The sequence below is a fragment of the Temnothorax nylanderi genome, unplaced genomic scaffold, assembly GCF_030848795.1.
Source record: "Temnothorax nylanderi isolate EJ_2023f unplaced genomic scaffold, tnyl_v1.0 TNYL_tig0009_pilon, whole genome shotgun sequence".
NCBI lineage: Eukaryota > Metazoa > Arthropoda > Insecta > Hymenoptera > Formicidae > Temnothorax > Temnothorax nylanderi.
This window is the reverse complement of record NW_027249071.1, coordinates 974602-998200: the sequence shown is the minus strand read 5'-3', so window position 1 is coordinate 998200 and position 23599 is coordinate 974602. Positions and strand designations below refer to the sequence as shown.

The window sequence follows — 23599 nt, the reverse complement described above, 5'->3', positions numbered from 1 at the left end:
GAAAGCAGTAATGTCTGATTGATGGTCATTAAGGGCGCGGGGCGCGGGTCGTGGCTTACAAGTCACAGCGTTTATAGCCACGTGACCGGCGTAGCAAATGGGCGCGTTCAGCAGACCAAGCCGCTGAGTAGCAGTCGAACGTGATTGGCTCTCACTTTTAGAACCAACGAATCAACGCATAGTGTTGATAAGACGAACACAACAGTGTCTGCTGAACGCGGCCAATGAGACACGACGCTGCCTGTCATTTGACTTCCAAAAGCGCGGGCTCGGCCCAGTGATATATGTATGTACGTCTCCGTGTATGTATTATTTCATGCTATTATACATATGTTAATATTCTACTTTGACAAATTTATGTAACAAATAAATTAACTGTATGTATATGTCTTGCACATTAAACATATATTTAAAGATATATAAACACAAATATAATTACATGATCGCATGACTACGTTTCGAACGACAAAATTGCAAACATATAAATATAACATTTATTTTATATTATTTAAAGCACTCTATTTGAAATATAAGGAATATAGAGGGCATGCAGATTTCGAATATTTTGTCTTTTTTCAACAAAAATATCATCGTCCTGTTAGTATCCTTCCGAATTCTGAGTATATGTTTAAGGGTACATTTTTAGTACGTTCATATACCCATAATTTTATTTCCAAACGATTTAGAAGATCTAATTGTCCTAATCGACATGCTGTATCACGTTCCCATCTTATTACGCTGAGTGCTTCTTTACTAGATCGTTCCGCAACAGCCTCTAAAGCAATGGATGTCAATGCCTTGATATTCTCGTTCTGCACGGTACTGTTCTTGTTTCTCAATGTTCTCAGTAGTTCCATTATGCCTGTTTCGATGAGTTTTGCAGCAACATCTTCCACGCTTCTTATCATACTTAGCACAAATATAACACCCATTTCTTGTATGTTATTCCTTGGATTGGTGAGTAAAGAGCGTAGAAATTCCAGCCAGAAATTCGAGTCGAAAACTTTCTTGCAAGCCTCTTTGTTGGCCACCATCAGCTTCACTAGAGCTGCAGCTGCTGCAAACTTAATATTTTGACTCTTGTCCTTGTACAATAACATAAGATACTCAACTCGAGAATTATTTTGCTCGAAATACTGAATAGCGACTTCACGGCTTAATATCAAAATGTTTATAAGATTTGTAGACGCCAATCTCAAAAGATGATCCCCCTCGTACCTAAAGCCTTCAATCTTCTGAAATACTCCTTCTTTGAATATATGTTCTCGCATGCTGTCGTTGACTTTAGCTAGATTGCCCAAAGCTATTAGAGTCTGGCAATTCTCATTAACGGAACACTCTGGGTTCAGAAGATTTACGATGGGTTGAACAAACTCCGTGTGAAATATGACCTCAGGACGTTTCGTAAGTGCCAAACGGGCCAAAGCTAGCGAAGCTTGTTTCTTTCCCTCGACTGTGCCATCCAGCGCCAACGACAACAATGCCTCCGTGCCACCTTCATCAACAACCATTTCTCTCACTCTCTCTAGAAGACATATCGCGTTGAAAACGCGCGCTATCAATTCCTTGCAATTCTGACTGTCCGTTTTGGCGAGGTTCACCAGAACGCTGATCACATTGGCGGTTACTAATGCCCACAATCTTTCTACGAAGTCGTCGTCGTCCAGTTCAGATTCCTCGGGAAAATGATATTTGACAAACTTTGTCAATTCTATCATCTCAGGTTCATGCTTGTCATAAGCATTGCACAAGTTCACCAACGTCGTAAGCACGCCGAAGAGAACCGATTGATCACCAGTCTTGGCGATCTCGATCATCACATGAATGGCTTTTTTATCCTTGATCAACTCCTCTTTGACTCCGGTATTGAAAGTCAGATAAGACAGACCTTTTATGGCCCATTCTCTCATATTCTTTTCTTTCTTTGGATTAATCAACAATCGTCTGCAAGCCTCGGCCAATTTCTTGGTCACTCCAGACCCGAACATAGTCGCGTCTGGATCTCCCTCCCCGTAACTACCTAACTTACTTAAACCCAGTAACGCTCGAACCCGAATTGAATCATCCTTGGATTGACACAGCTTTTTCAATATATTAACACCTTGATTTATGATCGCGTCGACCTTGTCTTTTCTGGTCACAGCGGCAACGATACATTCGAGAGCCACTGTCTGCTGCAATACATCATCCGTTCCCGCCATTACGAAGATTATCTCTAAAATCACTTCTTTAGCCACAACTGCGTTTCCAACATCCAACGGGCCCAATAATAAGGCTGTTATCGCAACTACTACACGTACCTGTAAAACAACAGATTAACAAGTCATTAATTTTTACGTTCCGACAAACAATATTGATTTAAAATCAAGGAAGCTACAGTGTTATATAATTTGAATAGAACATAGACATTTTTGATAAATTACGCTTCAGAAAATACTAGATGACAGTCATATTCTTCAATAAATTTCGATTACTCTGTTATAACCATATTTTAATTTAAAACTTAAAGAATATATACAATATCGACAACTGAAAAAGAACTGAAAAGTCTTCTTTGACATTTTTGTTTTAAAAATAGAGAGTTTAAATTGCTCAAATCGGCTATATAGTTAAAAACGACTCGGCCTTTAATTATTTTCAAACAATTTAAATAACAAGAAAAGATCGAAAGTTGCAAAATTCATACTTTAGATTCTATGTCAGGCGAATGCAATTTATCTTCAATAAATTTATCAATGGCGTTGATAAATGTTTTCTCATCATCATAGTACACGTTTTCATATATTTTTTCTAAGCACTCTCTAGTTATAGTTTGCGTGGAGGATGTGATGTCCATCGAGGATTTGTATTTGTATTTGTATTCCTCCATTTCACTGGCTACCTCCATCAATCTTTGCACACCGAGAAGTTCGACAAATCGTTTGGCCCAGTCTAACTTAGTTACGCAATGAATGTTACGCATAATAAGTTCTATTATTGCGTCTCTAGCAAGGCCTGTTAACGTTCTACTCGTTATACTATACGACAAGCACAACAGAATCGTGTCTATTTCCTTCTTATGCGCCGCGCACAAAGCCTCGTCGGGTTTTGAATCGAGTTTATTAGTCACACCGCTGTAAGTGTTCAATATATTCTGAAATCGAAATATGCAATAAATTTTTAATTACTAAAATATATATAAAATAAATACATTTATTTTACTCGATAATTACCTGTAAACAATTTTGAGACGCGTTAACTCTCTCTATAGATGTGCTGTTAATTATTTCCAGGAACCAAGGCGAACCGACGGATTTCATAACGGCCTCGGTTCGACTAATATTGTTTTTGCATAACTCGCCTACAATACGAATCGCGCTACAGAGTATTTCCTCGTTCTTTTCCACTTTCACAAGTTGTGCGATTTTCGATACACCTTCCTTCTTTAAGATCTCTTCGGCACCAACTTCGTCACATGCGAGCGCAAGCAGATTCACCATAGCGATTTCACGTTCCTTCTCACTTGAGTACACGTAAAATGCTATATCCAGCATTTTTGATACCTAATGCAATGCAAAATTAAGCGTATACTTAAATATAATGATCTGTAATAAAAATTTAAATAACTGTGAGATTAAATTTTTATGATGTAATTTTTACCCGTATAGAGTGTGCAGACTATTAATCAACAAGAATTAATAATTATATAATAAAAGAGACAAAAAACTCCCATTTGTCAAATTATATGTGATATTGAGTAAAACAAAAACTTTTACTAATACTTACATCCAGTATGAAAAATGAGTTGCATTTTTATTATTTTATCTAGATTAAATTATCATGACTTGCGAGTTGACGAACTTTTGTAACAGTTATGTATATTTACCTTGGCACTATGTGAGCTTTCCTTACGTTCTTGTACAATTTTATGTAAGCGCTCCGCTATGCATCGAGAACGTTTGTCATTGGGATCAGATGAAATAATCATCTCTGCATCCCGATATGCCTCCTCGAATCTCTCTAACGCTTCTAGTGCTCTACATCTGCGATGCAGTGCTTTGTTACAACATATCTTTAACGCAGTGTCGCAGTCTTCAACCACTTTCTCGTAATCGCTCAGCTCTAAATATACAGCAGCTCGATTTCTGTAGTACATTCCTTTGTGTGTATTGTTCTTTTCTAGTTTCAGTGCGTTTGTGTAGTGACTTGATGCTTCTGAAAAATTGCCTTTATCATACTCATTGTTACCCTTCTTGTTCCATTCCTGTGCACTCATATCTGACTCCGTCATGGTAAAATAATTCTACAACACAAATTATATGATGTTGCATTATGATTTAACATAGAAAGACTCTGACATTTTATATCGTGTCTTTTATTTATATATGTATTATCTTAAATGCAAAAAGCATAGAAGATGAAATTATTGCTAAACACATTGGAAAGAAAAAGAGAAAAGATGAACTGTACAAGTTCAGCTGAAACAAACAGGCCTAATACATGTATAATGGATAAAGAATAAACGCACAGCTTAATAATAACAATGCAATTTCAAGTGTGTAATCTGCATGTTAATTGTAATCAATTGTTGCAATAATTTCTATATTAGAAAGTTGACTTTCGTAGAACATTGGCAAACAACAGAAGAAATCAATCATTTAAGTAATTATTTAGTGTTCGTTCTCAGAATCTCCAGAAGCTGTTTGTGCATATTAGACAACGTGAAACTATCCAGACAACTTATGACGCTGTATGCAAATATTTGATTTCGTCTTAACGCAAGAGAAAGAGATGCAGTTATGTACGCTATGCTGCAAGAGTCAGGAACAATTTACATTTCCTCCCTTTTTTGCGTCGGAAATTTAACTTCCTCGACGAAAGAGAGTCTAAGAAAGGCGAGCGAATTACCTGAAACGCGCGATAAATTTATGCGTGAGGATGAATCTCGTTCCATCGACATTTTTTCTTACGTAAAAAAATAATACCGTCAACCGAGTATTTGTTTTTCAGTTTTTAATGCATCTAGAGTTCTTTGTTCATTTTTTGAATTATTAATGACCTCGTGTGCTCTCGTGTGGTTTCTTTTCCCGATTATTACTAACGTATCTCACATCATTTTCAACAGCCTTTGTTATATTGTTGAATTTTCGTTCAGACCGTCTGCGAAACAGAAGAGAATGTAAATTCTTTACCTGTCGGATAGCTTAATTCCTCTTCGTAACGTCGTTCTTCCGTGCTACTCGAACACCCTAACTTTCTCTACTTTCCTCGACCTTTCAACGAGTGTAACTAAATAAACCGGTAAGAATTCAAATTGCGGGCAAATCGGTCGCGGCTTACATACAAGTCATATAATGTTTACAGTAATAGTGTCTACGTGATCGGGGTAGCAAATGAGGAACGATGCTGCATGTCATGTGACTTTCAAAAGCGCGGGCTCGGCCAAGTGATATATGTATATCTCCGTGTACGTATTATTTTGTACAATATATTAATATTATTATACTTTGGCAAATTTATGTAATAAACTATAAGTGTATATACGTCCTGCAGAGTAATCATATATTTATAGATGTACAAACACGAATATAATTATGATTGCATAACTACGTTTCAAACGACGAAATTGCAGAAATTTAAATGCAACATTTATTTTATTATTTAAAGCATTTTATTTGAAATATAAAAATATATAATAAGATCTCTGAATTAATATTTTCCACCTTTTTTCCATGAAATCATCGTCGTCCACCAGTTCCTTCTAGTACTTTTGCGATTTCTGAGTCTACGTTTGTGGGTATATTTTCAACAAGTTCATATGCCCATAAGTCTCTTTGCAAACGGCTTAGAAGGTCTGATTGTCCTGATAGACGTATTCTATCACATTCCCGTTCGATCATGGCGATGATTGCTTGTCGACGTTCTTCGTTACCGGATCGATCTGCAGCTTCCTTTAAAGCAACGGATGCCAATTCCTTGATATTAATTGGCACGGTATCATTTTTGGTCAATACCGTCAGTATTTTCATTATGTCTGTTTCCATGAGTTTTACAGCGACGTCTTTCGAGCTTTTCAACATATTTATCACAATTATAATACCCCTTTCTTGTATCTTACCCTCTGGATTAGTGAGTAAAAGGCGTAGGGATTCCAACCAGGAATTCGAGTCAAAAACTTTCTTGCACGCCTCTCTGTTGGCCGCCGTCAGCGCCATTAGAATTGCAGCTGCTGCGAACTTAGTATCTTGATTCTTGTCCTTGCACAGTAACATAAGACGCTTAACTCGAGATTTGTCCTCCTCGAAACATTGGATAGCAACTTCATGGTTTGATAACAAAATACCGATAAGTGCTAGGGACGCCACTTTCAAAAGGATGTCTTTCCCGTACACAAAGGCCTCGATCTTCTGAAACACTCCCTCCTTGAATATATTTCCTCTCATGGTATCGCTGACTTTAGCAAGATTGCACAGAGCTGTTACAGTCTCGCAATTCTCGTCAGCGGAACACTCTGGGTTCAGGAGATTTACTATCGGCCGAACAACCTCCATGATTATCTGACCAGGAAATGCAACCTCAGGAGATAACGTGTGTGCTAGATGGACCAGGGCTCGCGAAGCTTCCTTCTTTGTCTTGTATGTAGCATCCTGCGCTAACGACAATAATGCCTTTGTGCTGCCTTGTTGAACAATTATTTCTCTAATTTCGATTGGAATGCATATCGCGTTGAGAACGGTGGCTGTCAATTCCCTAATATTTCGGCTGTCCGTTTTGGAGAGGTTCACTAGAGTGCTGGTCATACCGGCTTTCGCTAACATGCATAGTCTTCTTCTTATTCTGTCGTCGTTTTCGTCGTCGGCCACAACGTGTTTCTCGGCAAAATGATGTCTGACAACCGTTATCAATTCTAAAATCTCGGGTATGTGTTCTTGCTCTTCATAAGCGTTGCACAAATTTATCAACGTTACAAGCACGCCGTAGGAAATCGATTGATCACCAGTCTTGGTGAGCTCCATCATTGCTCGAATGGCTTGTTGGTCCTCGATCAACTCGTCTTTGACGTCGTCGTCGAAAGTGAGGTACGACAGGCCTGTTAAGGCCCATTTTATCATATCTTCTTCTTTCTTACGATTGATCAAGAATCGTCTGCAAACCTTGGCCAATTCCTTCGCCGCTCCATGCGGGAACAGTTTGATAGTCGGAGAGCAGAGTGCGTCTTCGAAATTGGTTAACTTGCATAAACCCACTAACGCTCGAATCCGAATTGAATCATGCTTAGAATAATACAGGTTCTGCAATATATTTCGACCTCGCCATATAAATATGTTGGCCTTGTTACAATTGGTTATAGCGGCAACGATACATTCGCAAACCATTTTCTGTTGCAATACGTCGTCCGTTTTCGCCATAGCAAGGATCAACCCAATAACTTCTTTTTTACAGATAATTACGTCCGCAACGTCTAACGGTCCGAATATTAAAGTTGTTATCGCAAGTACTATACGCACCTGTAAAACAATCACATAACAACTTATGAATTTTTACATTTTGTGAACCAATAATTAGTTTAAAGAAATATCAATACAAATATTTTTTTTTAATTCTTATTAAAAATAGAGAAAATCTCTGGTTTGAGAAACTAAAAGAAATTGAGCTTTAAAAAATACTGGATAAAAAAGTCATATTCTTCAATAAGAAATCTTCTTTGACATTTTTGTTTTAAAAATAGAGAGTTCAAGTTGTTCAAGAAGGATATAATTAAAAAAGACAGCACTTTATTTTTAAATAATTCAAATAACCAAAAAAATCTCGGAAGATAATACCTTGGATTCTGTGTCAGGTGAAAGCGATTTATCTTTAATAAATTCTTCAATGGCGTCGATAAATTTTTCCTTAGCAGCATCATAGTACATGTTTTCATATATTTTTGTTAAACACATACTGGTTTTAGTTCGTGTGGACGATGTGATGTCCATCGAGGACTTAAATTCGCATCCCTCCGTTTCACCGGCCACCTCCATTAATTTTTGCAAACCGCGAAGTTCGACAAATCGTTCGGCCCAGTCTAATGCAGTTACGCAATGAATGTTACGCATAATAAGTTCTATTATTGCGTCTCTAGCAAGGCCTGTTATTGTTCTACTCGTTACATTATTCAATAGGCACGATAGAATCGTGTCAATTTCTTCCTTATGCGCCGCGCACAACGCATCGTCAGGTTTCGAATCGGGTTTGTTATTCATGCCGCTGTAAGTGTTCAATATATTCTGAAATCGAGATATGCAATAAATTCTTAATTACTGAAATACGTAAAATGTGTAAAATAACTGCACGTATTTTACTCGATATTTACCTGTAAACAATATTGAGACGCATTAACTCTCTGTATAGATGTGCTGTTCATTATTTCCAGACACCAAAGCAAACCGACGAATTTCGTAACGGACTCGGTTCGATTAATATTGTTTTTGCATAATTCGCCTATAATGCGAATCGCAGTGCAGATCACTTCTTCGTTCTTTTCCACTTTCACAAGTTGAATGATTTTAGATACGCCTTCCTTTTTGAAGATCTCTTCAGCACCAGCTCTCTCACGTGCGAGTACAAGCAGATTGTTCATAGCGGCTTCACGTTTGTCGTTATCTGCACTCACGTTAAATGCTAAATCCAGCATTTGTGATACCTAATAGAAAGTAAAATTATATTTAAACATAATGATCTGTAATAAAAAAATATAAATAATAAAATTATATTTGTATGACTTAATTTTTATTCATACAGGATGTGTAAACTATTAAACAATAATAATTTTATAATAAAAGAAAGTAAAACTTAAAAACTATTTATCAAATTATATGCGATATTGAGTTAAATAGAAACTCTTACTGAAGAGAAGCATGTTACAATATTTACATTATCTACATATAGACCTATTTATCATCTCTTGCGAGTTAATGTATTTCTATAGAAGTTATATATATTTATCTTGGCACTAATACTTGCATTTTCCTTACGACGTTCTTGTACAATTTCAAGTAAGCGCGTCGCTACGGGCTGAACAACTTTGTTATTGGGGTCAGATGAAATAATGATCTCCGCGTCCCGGTATGCCTCCTCGAATCTCTCTAACGCTTCTAGTGCTTGACATCTGCGATACAGTGCTTTGTTGCAACATATCTTCAACGCAGTGTCACAGTCTTCAACCACTTTCTCGTAATCGTGTAGCTTTAAATATACTGCAGCTCGATTTTTGTAGTAAATTCCTTTCTCAGCGTTGTCCTCTTTTATTAGTTTCAGTCCGTTTGTGTAGTGACTTATGGCATTTGACCAATTGCCTTTGCTAAATTCTTCATTACCCTTCTCTTTCCATTCCTGTGGGGTCGTAATTGACTTTGCCATGGTGGAATAACTCTGCAACACAAAATATATCACGCTGCATTATATATTAATATGAAATAACTCTCTGTGATACTTTATATGTATTATCTTAAATGCGAAAAGTATAGAAGATGCAATTATTAGATACTAAATAATGATCTCGTGTGTGCGTACGCTCTCGTGTGATTTCTTTTTTTTTTCCCCCGATTGTTACTACGCATCATATACCTATTATTTTTAAATAGCTTTTGTTATATCGTTGATAAATCTTGATTCAGATCGTCGGTGAAACAAATGTAAGATCCTTTACCTGTCGGCTAGCTTCCGTAACGTTCTTTCGATGCTTCTGGAACACTTTCTCCACCACGTGTTTATACTTATTTACCGGTCAACTTTTCAACGGGTGACTAAAACCCGCTAAACCGGCAAAAATTGACGCCAAGTTGAGGACACGTGGCTCGCGGCTACCTTGTGCTGGTTGTAACACGTGGCCGGCGTAGCTAATTTAGCTAATGAGATAAATGAGGCACAAATAACAGAGAGAAACCTGCGACTCCTGCGAGCGACCGCCGTCCGGTGTTTTGTTTTGATACCGTTTTACCGACCGCTTCGCACGCCACTCGCACCCATTTTCAACGTTGGAACTATTTGGCATATACCTGTTTCCTATTTCCTGGCACTGCCGATAAAGTCATCTCACTTGGTTCGTGTCCGTGCTACGCCCATAATTTTCGTGGCGAGGAGGGCGAGAAACGCTTGCTACATACGTCACATGTGTGTGTGACTGCGTGTGATGTACGTGGTAGAGTGTTTAGTGTTTCGTGTTTCTCAATACGAAAATTATGGGCGTAGCACGGACACGCGTCAAGTGAGGAGAGGCAATGCCAGAAAATAGGTATGTCAAATAGTTTAAACGTTGAAAATGGGTGCGACTCCTTTTTATTCAAGGAGTACGTATCCGCACGTTATTTTCCATCGATGGTCTCTGTTTACTAACAGTTCGCGCATGTCGGTTCGTTGATGACTTGACTTTTGCGATTATAAGAGAAAAGTATTGAAGATTTTTCTCATATATTTTAATGATATTTTTGGCTTATGCTTTGTTAATTAATGTATTTGATTTATAAACATATTAAGTCGATTATGATAATATTATACTGTATTGCAGATATAGTAATTATTCTTATATTAAATTGCAAGGTATAACAAAATAATTAAGTAAAGAATAACTGTAAATACTTTATTTGTACTTTAAGGAGAGTTTAATGGTTTGCAAAAATTTATTTTAACTGACGAAAGCAAATATTGACAGATTAATTAACACTTTTATTGCTATTTTAATGACAAATAAACATTCTATTAGAGTCCTAGAATATGTGAATTTAATGATGTCATATATACATAATATTATAAGAAGATAGTTTTTGAATCTTTTATATATTAATTATACTCCTGTATGTAATATTATAATCAATTTTAATTTTAATTTTTACACACACACACACACACACACACACACACACTCTCTCTCTCAATTAAGAATGACTACATTTTATTTATTGCTTAGGTATTAAAAATGAAAAAGAATAAAAACATATTTCAACAATAAAGTAATTACTTAAATATTATCTTAACACATATGAGTATTACATACGTTGAAATATATTACATGATTAAAAGTTATATAATAAAAAAATGAGGTAAAAATTTACCAACATTAATATGCTTTTAGAAAGCACAATAATTGTAATACTACTAAATATATATAATATCCTTCATGTTGTCTTCGTTTATATATAAGTCAAATAAGTTTTGTTTTTTAAGAAGTATTTAAAAAGACAGTTTCTGTACTTTTTTTATATTTTTTATATGTATGATAGAGGAAAAAATTGGACTCTCACTACAATTCGAAAAAGCAATTTTAAATATATAATTCCACAGTGAATTGTAAATATGCTTTTCATTACTGTCCGTTAACTCCGTGTCCATTTGATAAGCATTACGTAACAGGAGTCTTTTATTTTCTTGCTCGCAATTTCAACCAGAAGCCATTGTCAGGCATCATGAAGATTGTTTTCTTGTTTAGCACCACAGGAAATCTAGTCTGAACATCGGGTTCAAGTTCGCAACGCCAAAGTAGGTAGAACAGCATAATTTTTGCTTCCATTAGAGCAAATCTATTACCTATGCAGACTCTGGGTCCGATACCAAATGGCACGTAGACTGAATTATCCACATCACCGTTAAGAAATCTTTCTGGATCGAACTTGTCTGGCTGCGGATAGTACTTTGGATCGCGATGGAGACAGAAAACTGGGAACCATATACAATCTCCAGGCTTCATCGTAATTGGTTCGCCATCTGAAGTCGCTGGTGGCAATTCCGTCTCTTTGGCACATATTCTGTCGAGGAAAGATACTAGCGGATATAATCTGAGAGTTTCGTTTACCACGGCGTCTAAGTATTTCATGCGATTTATTGCCTCGTAGGTAGGTTTGCCATTAGTTTGTCTGAGAACATTATCAATTTCCTCTCTTAATTTGCTCTGAACATCAGAATTGGTAGCGAGTACATGCGTCATAAAACACATGGCTGTTGATGTAGTATCGAATCCGGCGAGAAAGAAACTGAACGCCTGGGCGGTCATTTCGTCAATGTCGAACTCAGGTCCGCTAGCTTTCTTCCTAGTCTCCATCATCAACTGAATCATGTCCGGACGAACAATTCCTTGCTCATCTCTGACCTTCACTGTGTTGGAAACGATATCTTTAAAAAATTTCTCTATCTTTGGGCCAAACATCTTGAAATTGAAGAGCTTTGCAAGTAGAGGGAAGTTTCTATGCATGAAAAACTTGAAGGACAGCCAACTGTCAAAAGTCATTGCCTTTTGACCAACCAAGAAGAACTCGTTGTTCGGGTGCTTAAAAGAATCCACGCTGATGCCGAAAGCACACGTGGCCACTGTGTCGCTGGCGTATCTGCCCAGGATGTCTTTCATATCATACGTCTTGCCGATTTTTCCGGATTGCATTGCCACGAAATCGACGAAGTTCTCGGCGCACTGACTCATAAGTCCGAACATCATCTTCATCTTGCTGGATGTGAAACTAGGGCTAAGAAGCTTCCGCATCTCGCGCCATTGATCCCCTCGCATGCCAAACAGATTTTTACCGGCTATCGGATCAAGAGTTTCGTTTACGAAGTTACGGTGATCGCAGAAGTTGTCGAATTGTTTGATGGCAATCGTGGAAATCACGTCTGGATCACGAATAACGAAGGTCGGCGTAATAAAATCGTAGAAGCCGAAGTATTTTGCGTTCGGAAAGAGATTGTATATTTTTTGTAGATGCTCCATGTGGGATATACGTCGATAAACAAATGGTGCCATGTTGCCCAACAATGGAATTGGTCGCACATGCGGGATTCTCAGTCGTTCGAAGTAAGATAACTGCCTTAGAACAAAATAATATAAGCAAATGCTCGCTGCCAGAATAGTCAGAAGCAAAGTAGACGGCTCCATTGCGACAGGATTAATCTCCAGATTGGTTGTTCAAGTAGAAGAGGTTCCTGATTAAGTTTTGTTTTTCGACAGTTTTCGTTTCGGATTGAAGAAACGATTTCCACACTTGATTGTTAATGTTATTGACGCGAGAAGAAGCGCAAATTACATTATCGTACTAGTTTTGTTAATTGGCGTTACAACTTCTGTTTAAATGGAAACAGTTAAATCGATAAATCTAGCGATAAGGATGCACGCACTACGCGTTATATTTTACGACTGACTCCTGCACGGACGCCACGATAAAATTATGTAACATTATAAGTGCACGGATATGAATGTCATAAAGTCATTTATCACTTTATCTTCTTGAAATGATGGCGCACTTCTTCGCAAACATATTCTTATCAATATACGCGCTTATTGCCTCTTTAAATGAACTGGATTAGAGGTCAATTGTCTTTTTATTTTACAACAATGCCATTGCCCAAAAATTTGAATAAAATAACAAAGAGATATGATGTTTTCTTCTGATAATTAATAATTTTTATTACGTATTTTTGGACGATTCAATACGTAAATGATAAAAGCACAATATGAATTTATTCTTGATTTTCTTATGTTTTTGTTCTTATATCTTCTTTATAACCTTATATTCTCTATATTTTTAATTTATCGTGACTGATAAATAAAAAGACAGTAATCCAGTAGGTACAAATAAGATTAGCAATTGTTGTTATTTTTATTACAAATTATAAATTGATTTGTTCATTTTTAATCACACATCTCCTCATAATAATGTCCCTTGATTTTAAAATTAAATAGATCTAAAAATATAGCCGAAATACGGTAATGATATAAATCAATGTTCTTTTAATTATATGTAAAAAGATAGAACACACTGTACTAAAAAAACACGTTAATGATTTAATAAATCGGATTTGAATTAGGAACAAGAGAGCTTTTAGTTCTGGTATTCTTCCAAAATTATAAGGATGCGAATACTATCACTGACTAGGTCTTTCATGAATTAACTTCTATTGGTGTAGAACTTGTTTTTCATTAAATGAATTGCGGGAATTAAGTGAAGGTTAACCGCGATGACATATGGATGATTTATTGATGTGCATGACATCCAATATTTAACATTGATGGAATCGAAATAGAAGATAATTTCTTTGCATAATCTACAAAACACGAAAATATACAAGATTGTCAACTCTGCTATAAATAAATGTAGTTTATATTGCTACCACTGATTTTATTAGTTCTCTAATCTTTTATCTATAATAGAAGCTTATAAATGTTTGCGATCAATAAACGATAGCTCATCGTTCTGATGTTATCTAAAAATGTGCAAGGTATAAAAACAACTTTTCTATTCTATATCAGTTAATTATACTTCAAGTGCACACATGTGAATATCGGTAAGATTGCACTATCTTGATAGTCTTATAATAAGTTGTATTATCTAACTGTTTTAAGATTATTATTATTGACATATGAAGTTTATTATTTAAAAATTGAGTTGGGTTAAAGACTAACTAAAGATGCGTGGATCTCACTTCAACATCATCGTTGAATATTTTTGAACGGTATAAAGAAATATTTATTTCAAATGTTATAAGAGTAGGTATTCGGACAAAAAAAAATTATACTAAAGTCAAATAAGAAAAATTATTTCACATTTTTTAAATAACATATTAATGATATTTCTTGGCTTGTGTTTTGTTCATTAATGTATTTGATTCGAAAACATATTAATTAATATTATATTGTATTAAAGATACTTTACTCGTACTTTAACGAGAGTTTAGTTGTCTACAAAAATTTATTCTATCTGGCCAGACAAAAATTTTTATAGATGAAATTAACTATTTTATTGTTATTTTAATGATAAACATTCTACTGTCCTAGAATACATAAATTAAATCTGATTTCTTATATATTAATTATACTTCTTGTACGTATACCTACTATTATAATCAATTTTGATCTTAATTTTCTCTCTCTCTCTTTCTCTCTTTCTCTTTCTCAATCGAGTATTATGATATTTCATATTGTTTGTTTATTACATTAAAGAGAAAAGAAACATATATCAACAATAAGGTAATTACTTAAATATTATCTTAACGTATATGCATATTACATAAGTGTGTATAAGTTAAATACGTTTTGTTCGTGACATTCATATACTTTACATATAACCATATATGTGCGGTCATGTAACAAGTGAATAATAATAATCTACTCATAATATTTTCATTCATTATTACGTACAAAATTTATTTGACTTATATTGTATAAACAAAGACAATATGAGAGATATTGTTTACATAGAAATTAGTAGTAGATACTATATATAAAGATATTGGTCGTATTACAATTATATTGCTTTAAAAGAACATACTCTAAATGAGAATAAATTATCTCGCTTTTTTTTTAGAGTACCAGTATTTATAAAGATAGTTTTTTGAAATTTCTATTTTTTTATATGTACAATTGTGGAAAAGATTGAACTCTGGCTACAATTTGAAAGAGAGAGAACTTTAAATATACATATAATTCCATGCTTGATGAATTGTAAATATGCTTCATCACTGTCCCTCAACTCCGTGTCCGTTCGATAAGCCTTGTGTAACTGGAGTTTTCGATTCTCTTGTTCGCAATTTTAACCAGAAGCTCTTGTCCGGCAACATAGCGAATGATTTCTTTGTCAACACGATGGGATTTGCAGTTTTAACATCGGGCTCGAGATCGCAGTGCCAAAGCAGGTAGAACAGCATAATTTTTGTTTCCATCAAGGCGAATCTATTACCAATGCAGATTCTGGGCCCGATACCAAATGGTATATAGACCAAATTATCTACATCATTGTTAAGGAATCTTTCTGGATCGAACTTGTCTGGCTGCGGATAGTACTTTGGATCGCGATGCAGAGAGTAAGCTGGAAACCATATGCTGTCTCCAGGCTTTATCATGATCGGTTCGCCATCTGAAGTCGCTGGTGGCAATTCGGTCTCTTTGACACATTTTCTGTCTATGAAAGATGCTGGCGGATATAATCTAAGAGTTTCGTTTATCACGGCGTCTAAGTACTTCATGCGATTGATGGCCTCGTAAGTGGGTTTACCGTTGGTCTGTTTGACAACATCATCAATTTCTTCTCTTAATTTGCTCTGAATATCGGAATTGACAGCGAGTTGGTGCGTTATAAAACTCATGGTTGATGAGGTAGTATCGAATCCGGCGAGAAAGAAAACGAATGCCTGGGCAGTCATTTCGTCAATGTCGAACTCAAGTCCACTATCTTTATTTCTAGTCTCCATCATCAACTGAATCATGTCCGGACGAACAATTCCCTGCTCATCCCTGACCTTCACTGTGTTGGAAACGATATCTTTGAAAAAATTCTCTATCTCTGGGCCAAACATTTTGAGATTGAGGAGTTTTGCAAGTAGCGGGAAGTTTCTATGCAGGAATAACTTGAAGGAAAGCCAATTGTCAAAAGTCATTGCCCTCTTGGCAAGCAAGAAGAACTCGTTGTTCGGGTGCTTAAAAGAATCCACGCTGATGCCGAAAGCACACGTGGCCACTGCGTCGTTGGTGTATCTGCCCAGTATGTCTTTCATATCATACGTCTTGCCGGTTTTTCCGGATTGCGTTGTCACAAAATTGACGAAGTTCTCGGCGCACTGACTTATAAGTTCGAACATCATCTTCATCTTGCTGGATGTGAAACTAGGACTAAGAAGCTTCCGAATCTCGCGCCAGTGATCCCCTTTCAGGTTAAACAGATTTTTACTGGCCATCGGATCAAGAGTTTTGTTCGCGAAGCTATTGTGATCACAGAAGTTGTCGAACTTTTTGATGGCAATCGTGGAAATCAAATCTGGATCACGGATAACGAAGATCGGTGTTATAAAATCGTGGAGGCCGAAGTATTTTGCGTTCGAGAAGAGATTGTAGAATTTTTGTACATGCTCCATATGGGATGTACGTTGAAAAATAAAAGGTGCCATGTTGCCCAATAATGGAACCGGCTTCACATGCGGGATCTTTAGTCGCTCGAAGTCAGAAAGCTTCCTTAGAACAAAATAATATAAGCAAATGCTCGCTGCCAGAATAGTCAGAAACAAAGTAGATAGCTCCATCGCGACAGGAATCTCCAGATTCGTTGCACAAGAAGAAGAAGTTCCTGATTAAGTTCTTAAGATTGTCGGCAGTTTTTGTTTCGGATTGATCGATTTCCACACTTAATTGATAATGTTATTGACACGATAAGAAGCTCAAATTACATTAATTTTGTTTTGTTGATTGTCATTAGAACTTCTGTTTAAATGGAAACGGTTAACTCGATAGATCTGGCGATACGATACACACACCATGCGTGAGATTTTACGACTGATTCCTGCACGGACGCCAGGATAGAATTATATAACATTCGCAAGTGCATAGATATGAATGTCATAAAGTCATTTATCACTTTGATTATTTTTTTGAAATGGCGGCGCAATTCTTTGCAAACATATTCTTATCATATCTTATCTATATCTTATCAATATGCGCTTATTGCCTTTTTAAATGAACTGGATTAGAGGTCAATTGTCTTTTTATTTTACAACAATGCCATTGCCCAAAAATTTGAATAAAATAACAAAGAGATATGATGTTTTCTTCTGATAATTCATAATTTTTATTGCGTATTTTTGCACGATTCAATACGTAAATGATAAAAGCAAAATATGAATTTATTTTTTATTTTCTTATTACCGTTTTTGTTCTTATATCTTCTTTATAACCTTATATTCTGTATATTTTTAATTTATCGTGATTGATAAATAAAAAGACAGTAATCCAGCAAGTACAAATAAGATTAACAATTGTTGTTATTTTTATTACAAATTATAAATTAATTTGTTCATTTTTAATCACACATCTCCTCGTAATAATTATGTCCCTTGATTTTAAAATTGATGTACTTAAATAGATCTAAAAATATAGCCAAAATACGATAATAATATAAATCAATGTTCTTTTAACTATATGTAAAACGATAGAATACTGTACTAAAAGAACACGTTAATGATTTAATAAATCGGATTTGAATTAAGAACAAGAGAGCTTTTAGTTCTGGAATTCTTCCAAAATTATAAGGATGATAATACTATCATTGACTAGGTCTTTCATGAATTTATTTCTATTTTTGTAGAACTTTTTTTTCATTAAATGAATTGCGGGAATTGAGTGAAGGTGAACCGCGATGAGATGTATGAATGATTTATTGATGTGCATGACATCCAATATAAAACATTGATAGAATCGAATAGGAGATAATTTTTTTCTACTGTATAAATACAGTAAAAGCTGCAGAATAATTTTTCGATTGCATAATCTTTAGGAAAATAATTTAATTTTTGATTACATAATTTTCAAGAAAAAATTTGGATTTAAGTAATGCTTCGTATATTAATTAAACACATATTATATGATAACTTTAAATATATTTTTATCATTATATATTTATTAATTTTAAAAATCAATAGAGATCAAAAGATTCATAAAATGAATATTAATAGAGTTATAAATCGGAGTAAATTTCGATTTTTATAGGACACAGGTATCTGTCTATAAGATATCGTAGAATTAGAATATGACTAAAATTCTAATGAAATTGACATGGTTGTTTTCCGCAATAAACGTCTAATCGGCACAACTTAATAAAATTTTAATTTTTGTTTTTGCTGATACAACATTTCTATTTTAAGCTATGAATAAATATAATTTCCATGTTATCAGAGCTTTCGAAAATTACGCAATAGACAATGTAACAAGAAAATTTATCAAGGTGAAGTTCGCAGTTAAGGACACATCATTCTATCAACTGAATGTGATAATAATAGAAATGATGATTTGAGAAATGAAGAGGCACTTATATAGTGTGCTACTATGATTGGCACCCCAAGGATTTGCCTAAATAATCCAGTTAATACTTTATACAAATGCGGGAAATCAATAAATAGTTGGATCTTTTCACTTGAATTAATAGACAATGAAATAAATGGTCCATTCTTCTTATACAGCAATTGTGTTAAATATATCCTTTTCTAAATATTTTAAAAAATATACATTTTCTTATAAATAATTTATTTCACAATTATTTTCTATTTATTACAAATATATAAATAAATATTGAGAATACAAAAAAAATTGTTCAAATTGATCATACATTTGTCACTTTAACAAATATGACTTAACTAAATTAAAAATCAAATCGACGAATTAATTGCGGAATACATAGTCGCATTATTACATTCGTTTTTTTTTATTTATGAACTAAAGTAAAATAATTTTATACTACAATGTAAGCCATGTGTTTTGATGGATAATATATTAAGTTGAAATAAAAATTATCAGTGGTTTATTATAAATTAATTGAATAAACGTGAAAAGAAATGTAAAAGTCTCTTCTACAACGTACAAGAAAGTGCATGTTTAAGAAACACTTTTTAAGAAACACTAGCTGCACTTTGCAAAACTTCTACACGCATATAATTTAGTCATCATATGCATCGGTGAATGCATAACGTTACATTTTGTGCATTGCTCGTTCACGTTTATTTCAGTTATAACTGTTTCACATCTTGTGAAACTTGTGTCTGTGCATAATTCAAAATGTTGTATCTGTTTGCATAAAATTGTAGTCTGTATAAATTGCTTGTTAGGATTTTAATGTAAAACAAAATGTGAATATGTGTGTGTGTGTGTGTGTGTGTGTGTGTGTGTGTGTGTGTATGATGCAGTGCAAGAAACTTAATTTAATTAGTTTTGGATAAGTATACATTTCTAAACTTCTGTAACATTTTTAAACAAAGTAAACTAGAATAAGAGATTACATAGTATTTTGTTAAAAAGCTGATATAACTTAAAAATTATCTTGATCCTAATTTTGCATAATCTACAAAACACGAAAATATACAAGATTGTCAACTCTGCTATAAATAAATCTAATTTATATTGCTACCACTGATTTTATTAGTTTTCTAATCTTTTATCAAGAAGCTTATAAATGTTTGCGATCAATAAACGATAGCTCATCGTTCTGATGTTATCTAAAAATGTGCAAGGTATAAAAACAACTTTTCTATTCTATATCAGTTAATTATACTTCAAGTGCACACATGTGAATATCGGTAAGATTGCACCATCTTGATAGTCTTATAATAAGTTGTATTATCTTACTGTTTTAAGATTATTATTATTGACATATGAAGTTTATTATTTAAAAATTGAGTTGGGTTAAAGACTAACTAAAGATGCGTGGATCTCACTTCAACATCATCGTTGAATATTTTTGAACGGTATAAAGAAATATTTATTTCAAATGTTATAAGACTATTCGGACATAATAAAATTATACTAAAGTCAAATAAGAAAAATTATTTCACATTTTTTAAATAACATTAATGATATTTCTTGAATTGTGTTTTGTTCATTAAAGTATTTGATTCGAAAACATATTAATTAATATTATAATGTATTAAAGATACTTTACTCGTATTTAACGAGAGTTTAGTTTTCTACAAAAATTTATTCTATCTGGCCAGATAAAAATTTTTATAGATGAAATTAACTAATTTATTGCTATTTTAATGATAAACATTCTACTGTCCTAGAATACATAAATTCAATGTAATTTCTTATAAATTAATTATACTCCTTGTACGTATACCTACTAATATAATCAATTTTAATCTTAATTTTCTCTCTCTCTCTCTCTCTCTCTCTCTCTCTCTCCCTCCCTCTCTCTCTTTCTCAATCGAGTATTATGATATTTCATATTGTTTGCTTATTATATTAAAGAGAAAAGAAACATATATCACCAATAAAGTAATTACTTAAATATTATCTTAACGTATATGCATATTACATAAGTGTGTATAAGTTAAATACGTTTTGTTCGTGACATTCATATACTTTACATATAACCATATATGTGTGGTCATGTAACAAGTGAATAATAATCTACTCATAATATTTTCATTCATTATTACGTACAAAATTTATTTGAATTATATTGTATATACAAAGCTAATGTAAGAGATATTGTATGTTTACAGAGAAAATAGTAGTACATACTATAAAGAGAGATATTAGTAGTATTACAATTATACTGCTTTAAAAGAAAATATTCTAAATGTGAATAAATTTTTATCTCGCTTTTTTTAAAGTTACAGTATTTATAAAGATAGTTTTTTGAAACTTCTATTCTTTTATACGTACAATTGTAGAAAAGATTGAACTCCCGCTACAATTTGGAAGGGTAACTTTAAATATACATATAATTCCATGCTTGATGAATTGTAAATATGCTTCATCACTGTCCCTCAACTCCGTGTCCGTTCGATAAGTTTTGTGTAGTTGGAGTTTTCGATTCTCTTGTTCGCAATTTTAACCAGAAGCCCTTGTCCGGCAACATAGCGAATGATTTCTTTGTCAACACGATGGGATTTGCAGTTTTAACATCGGGCTCGAGATCGCAGTGCCAAAGCAGGTAGAACAGCATAATTTTTGTTTCCATCAAAGCGAATCTATTACCAATACAGATTCTAGGTCCGAGACCAAATGGCATATAAACCGAATTATCCACATCATTGTTAAGGAATCTTTCCGGGTCGAACTTGTCTGGCTGCGGATAATACTTTGGATCGCGATGCAGAGAGTAAGCTGGAAACCATATGCTGTCTCCAGGCTTTATCATGATCGGTTCGCCATCTGAAGTCGCTGGTGGCAATTCGGTCTCTTTGACACATTTTCTGTCTATGAAAGATCCTGGCGGATATAATCTAAGAGTTTCGTTTATCACAGCGTCTAAGTACTTCATGCGATTGATGGCCTCGTAAGTAGGTTTACCGTTAGTCTGTCTGACAACATCATCAATTTCCTCTCTTAATTTACTCTGAATATCGGGATTGATACCGACTTCGTTTGTTACAAAACACATGGCTGTTGATATAGAATCGAATCCGGCGAGAAAGAAAACGAATGCCTGGGCAGTCATTTCGTCAATGTCGAACGTGGGTCCGCTATCTTTCTTCCTAGTATCCATCATCAACTGAATCATGTCCGGACGAACATGTCCCTTCTCATCCCTGACCTTCACTGTGTTGGAGACGATATCTTTAAAAAAATTCTCTATCTTTGGGCCAAACATTTTGAGATTGAGGAGTTTTGCAAGTACCGGGAAGTTTTTATGCAGGAAGAACTTGAAGGCCAGCCAATTGTCAAAAGTCATTGCCTTCTTGGCAAGCAAGAAGAACTCGTTGTTCGGGTGCTTAAAAGAATCCACGTTGATGCCGAAAGCACACGTGGCCACTGCGTCGTTGGCGTATCTGCCCAGTATGTCTTTCATATCATACGTCTTGCCGGTTTTTTCGGATTGCGTTGTCACAAAATCGACTAAGTTCTCGGCGCACTGATTTATAAGTCCGAACATCATCTTCATCTTGCTGGATGTGAAACTAGGGCTAAGATGCTTCCGCATCTCGCGCCAGTGATCCCCTTTTAAGTCAAACAGACTTTTACTGGCCATCGGATCAAGAGTTTCGTTTATGAAGCTATTGTGATCACAGAAGTTGTCGAACTTTTTGATGGCAATCGTGGAAATCAAATCTGGATCACGGATAATGAAGATCGGTGTTATAAAATCGTGGAGGCCGAAGTATTTTGCGTTCGAGAAGAGATTGTAGAATTTTTGTACATGCTCCATATGGGATGTACGTTGAAAAATAAAAGGTGCCATGTTGCCCAATAATGGAACCGGCTTCACATGCGGGATCTTTAGTCGCTCGAAGTAAGAAAGCTTCCTTAGAACAAAATAATATAAGCAAATGCTCGCTGCCAGAATAGTCAGAAGCAGAGTAGATAGCTCCATCGCGACAGGAATCTCCAGATTCGTTGCACAAGAAGAAGTTCCTGATTAAGTTCTGATTGTCGGCAGTTTTTGTTTTGGATTGATGAAACGATTCCCACACTTAATTGATAATGTTATTGACACGATAAGAAGCTCAAATTACATTAATTTTGTTTTGTTGATTGTCATTAGAACTTCTGTTTAAATGGAAACGGTTAACTCGATAGATCTGGCGATACGATACACACACCATGCGTGAGATTTTACGACTGACTCTTGCACGGACGCCAGGATAGAATTATATAACATTCGCAAGTGCATAGATATGAATGTCATAAAGTCATATATCACTTTGATTACCTTCTTGAAATGGCGGCGCAATTCTTCGCAAACATATTCTTATCAATATGCGCTTATTGCCTTTTTAAATGAACTGGATTAGAGGTCAATTGTCTTTTTATTTTACAACAATGCAATTGCCCAAAAATTTGAATAAAATAACAAAGAGATATGATGTTTTCTTCTGATAATTCATAATTTTTATTGCGTATTTTTGCACGATTCAATACGTAAATGATAAAAGCATAATATGAATTTATTTTTTATTTTCTTATTACCGTTTTTGTTCTTATATCTTCTTTATAACCTTATATTCTGTATATTTTTAATTTATCGTGATTGATATATAAAAAGACAGTAATCCAGCAAGTACAAATAAGATTAACAATTGTTGTTATTTTTATTACAAATTATAAATTAATTTGTTCATTTTTAATCACACATCTCCTCGTAATAATTATGTCCCTTGATTTTAAAATTAATGTACCTAA

General features: G+C 34.5%; 4 protein-coding genes and 1 pseudogene across 5 annotated transcripts; all 5 read right to left on the bottom strand.

Moving 5' to 3' along the window:
- Positions 1-388: 388 nt before the first annotated feature.
- On the bottom strand, positions 389-5717 carry LOC139786547 (protein unc-45 homolog B-like). Of its 2 annotated transcripts, XM_071725704.1 has the most exons (6): positions 5172-5717; positions 3866-4282; positions 3213-3542; positions 2687-3133; positions 1219-2300; positions 810-1057 (listed from the first exon to the last, which is right to left on the bottom strand). In XM_071725704.1, the coding sequence occupies exons 2-6, from the start codon at positions 4268-4270 to the stop codon at positions 943-945; spliced, it is 2379 nt and encodes a 792-aa protein (XP_071581805.1). In that variant the 5' UTR covers positions 4271-4282; positions 5172-5717; the 3' UTR covers positions 810-942. The 2 variants fall into 2 exon arrangements, with proteins under 2 accessions (XP_071581799.1, XP_071581805.1); XM_071725698.1 differs by having other exon boundaries at positions 389-2300.
- LOC139786582 (protein unc-45 homolog B-like) lies at positions 5628-10383 on the bottom strand (annotated as a pseudogene).
- A 193-nt stretch (positions 10384-10576) lies between these two features.
- Positions 10577-13428, bottom strand: LOC139786614 (cytochrome P450 9e2-like). Its single transcript, XM_071725763.1, has one exon. It carries the CDS (start codon positions 12875-12877, stop codon positions 11375-11377), a length of 1503 nt encoding a protein of 500 aa, XP_071581864.1. The 5' UTR covers positions 12878-13428; the 3' UTR covers positions 10577-11374.
- A 529-nt stretch (positions 13429-13957) lies between these two features.
- LOC139786597 (cytochrome P450 9e2-like) lies at positions 13958-17349 on the bottom strand. The gene has a single exon (XM_071725754.1). It carries the CDS (start codon positions 17008-17010, stop codon positions 15454-15456), a length of 1557 nt encoding a protein of 518 aa, XP_071581855.1. The 5' UTR covers positions 17011-17349; the 3' UTR covers positions 13958-15453.
- Positions 17350-18568: 1219 nt separating this feature from the next.
- On the bottom strand, positions 18569-23057 carry LOC139786591 (cytochrome P450 9e2-like). The gene has a single exon (XM_071725746.1). The coding sequence runs from the start codon at positions 22788-22790 to the stop codon at positions 21234-21236; it is 1557 nt and encodes a 518-aa protein (XP_071581847.1). The 5' UTR covers positions 22791-23057; the 3' UTR covers positions 18569-21233.
- Positions 23058-23599: the final 542 nt, after the last annotated feature.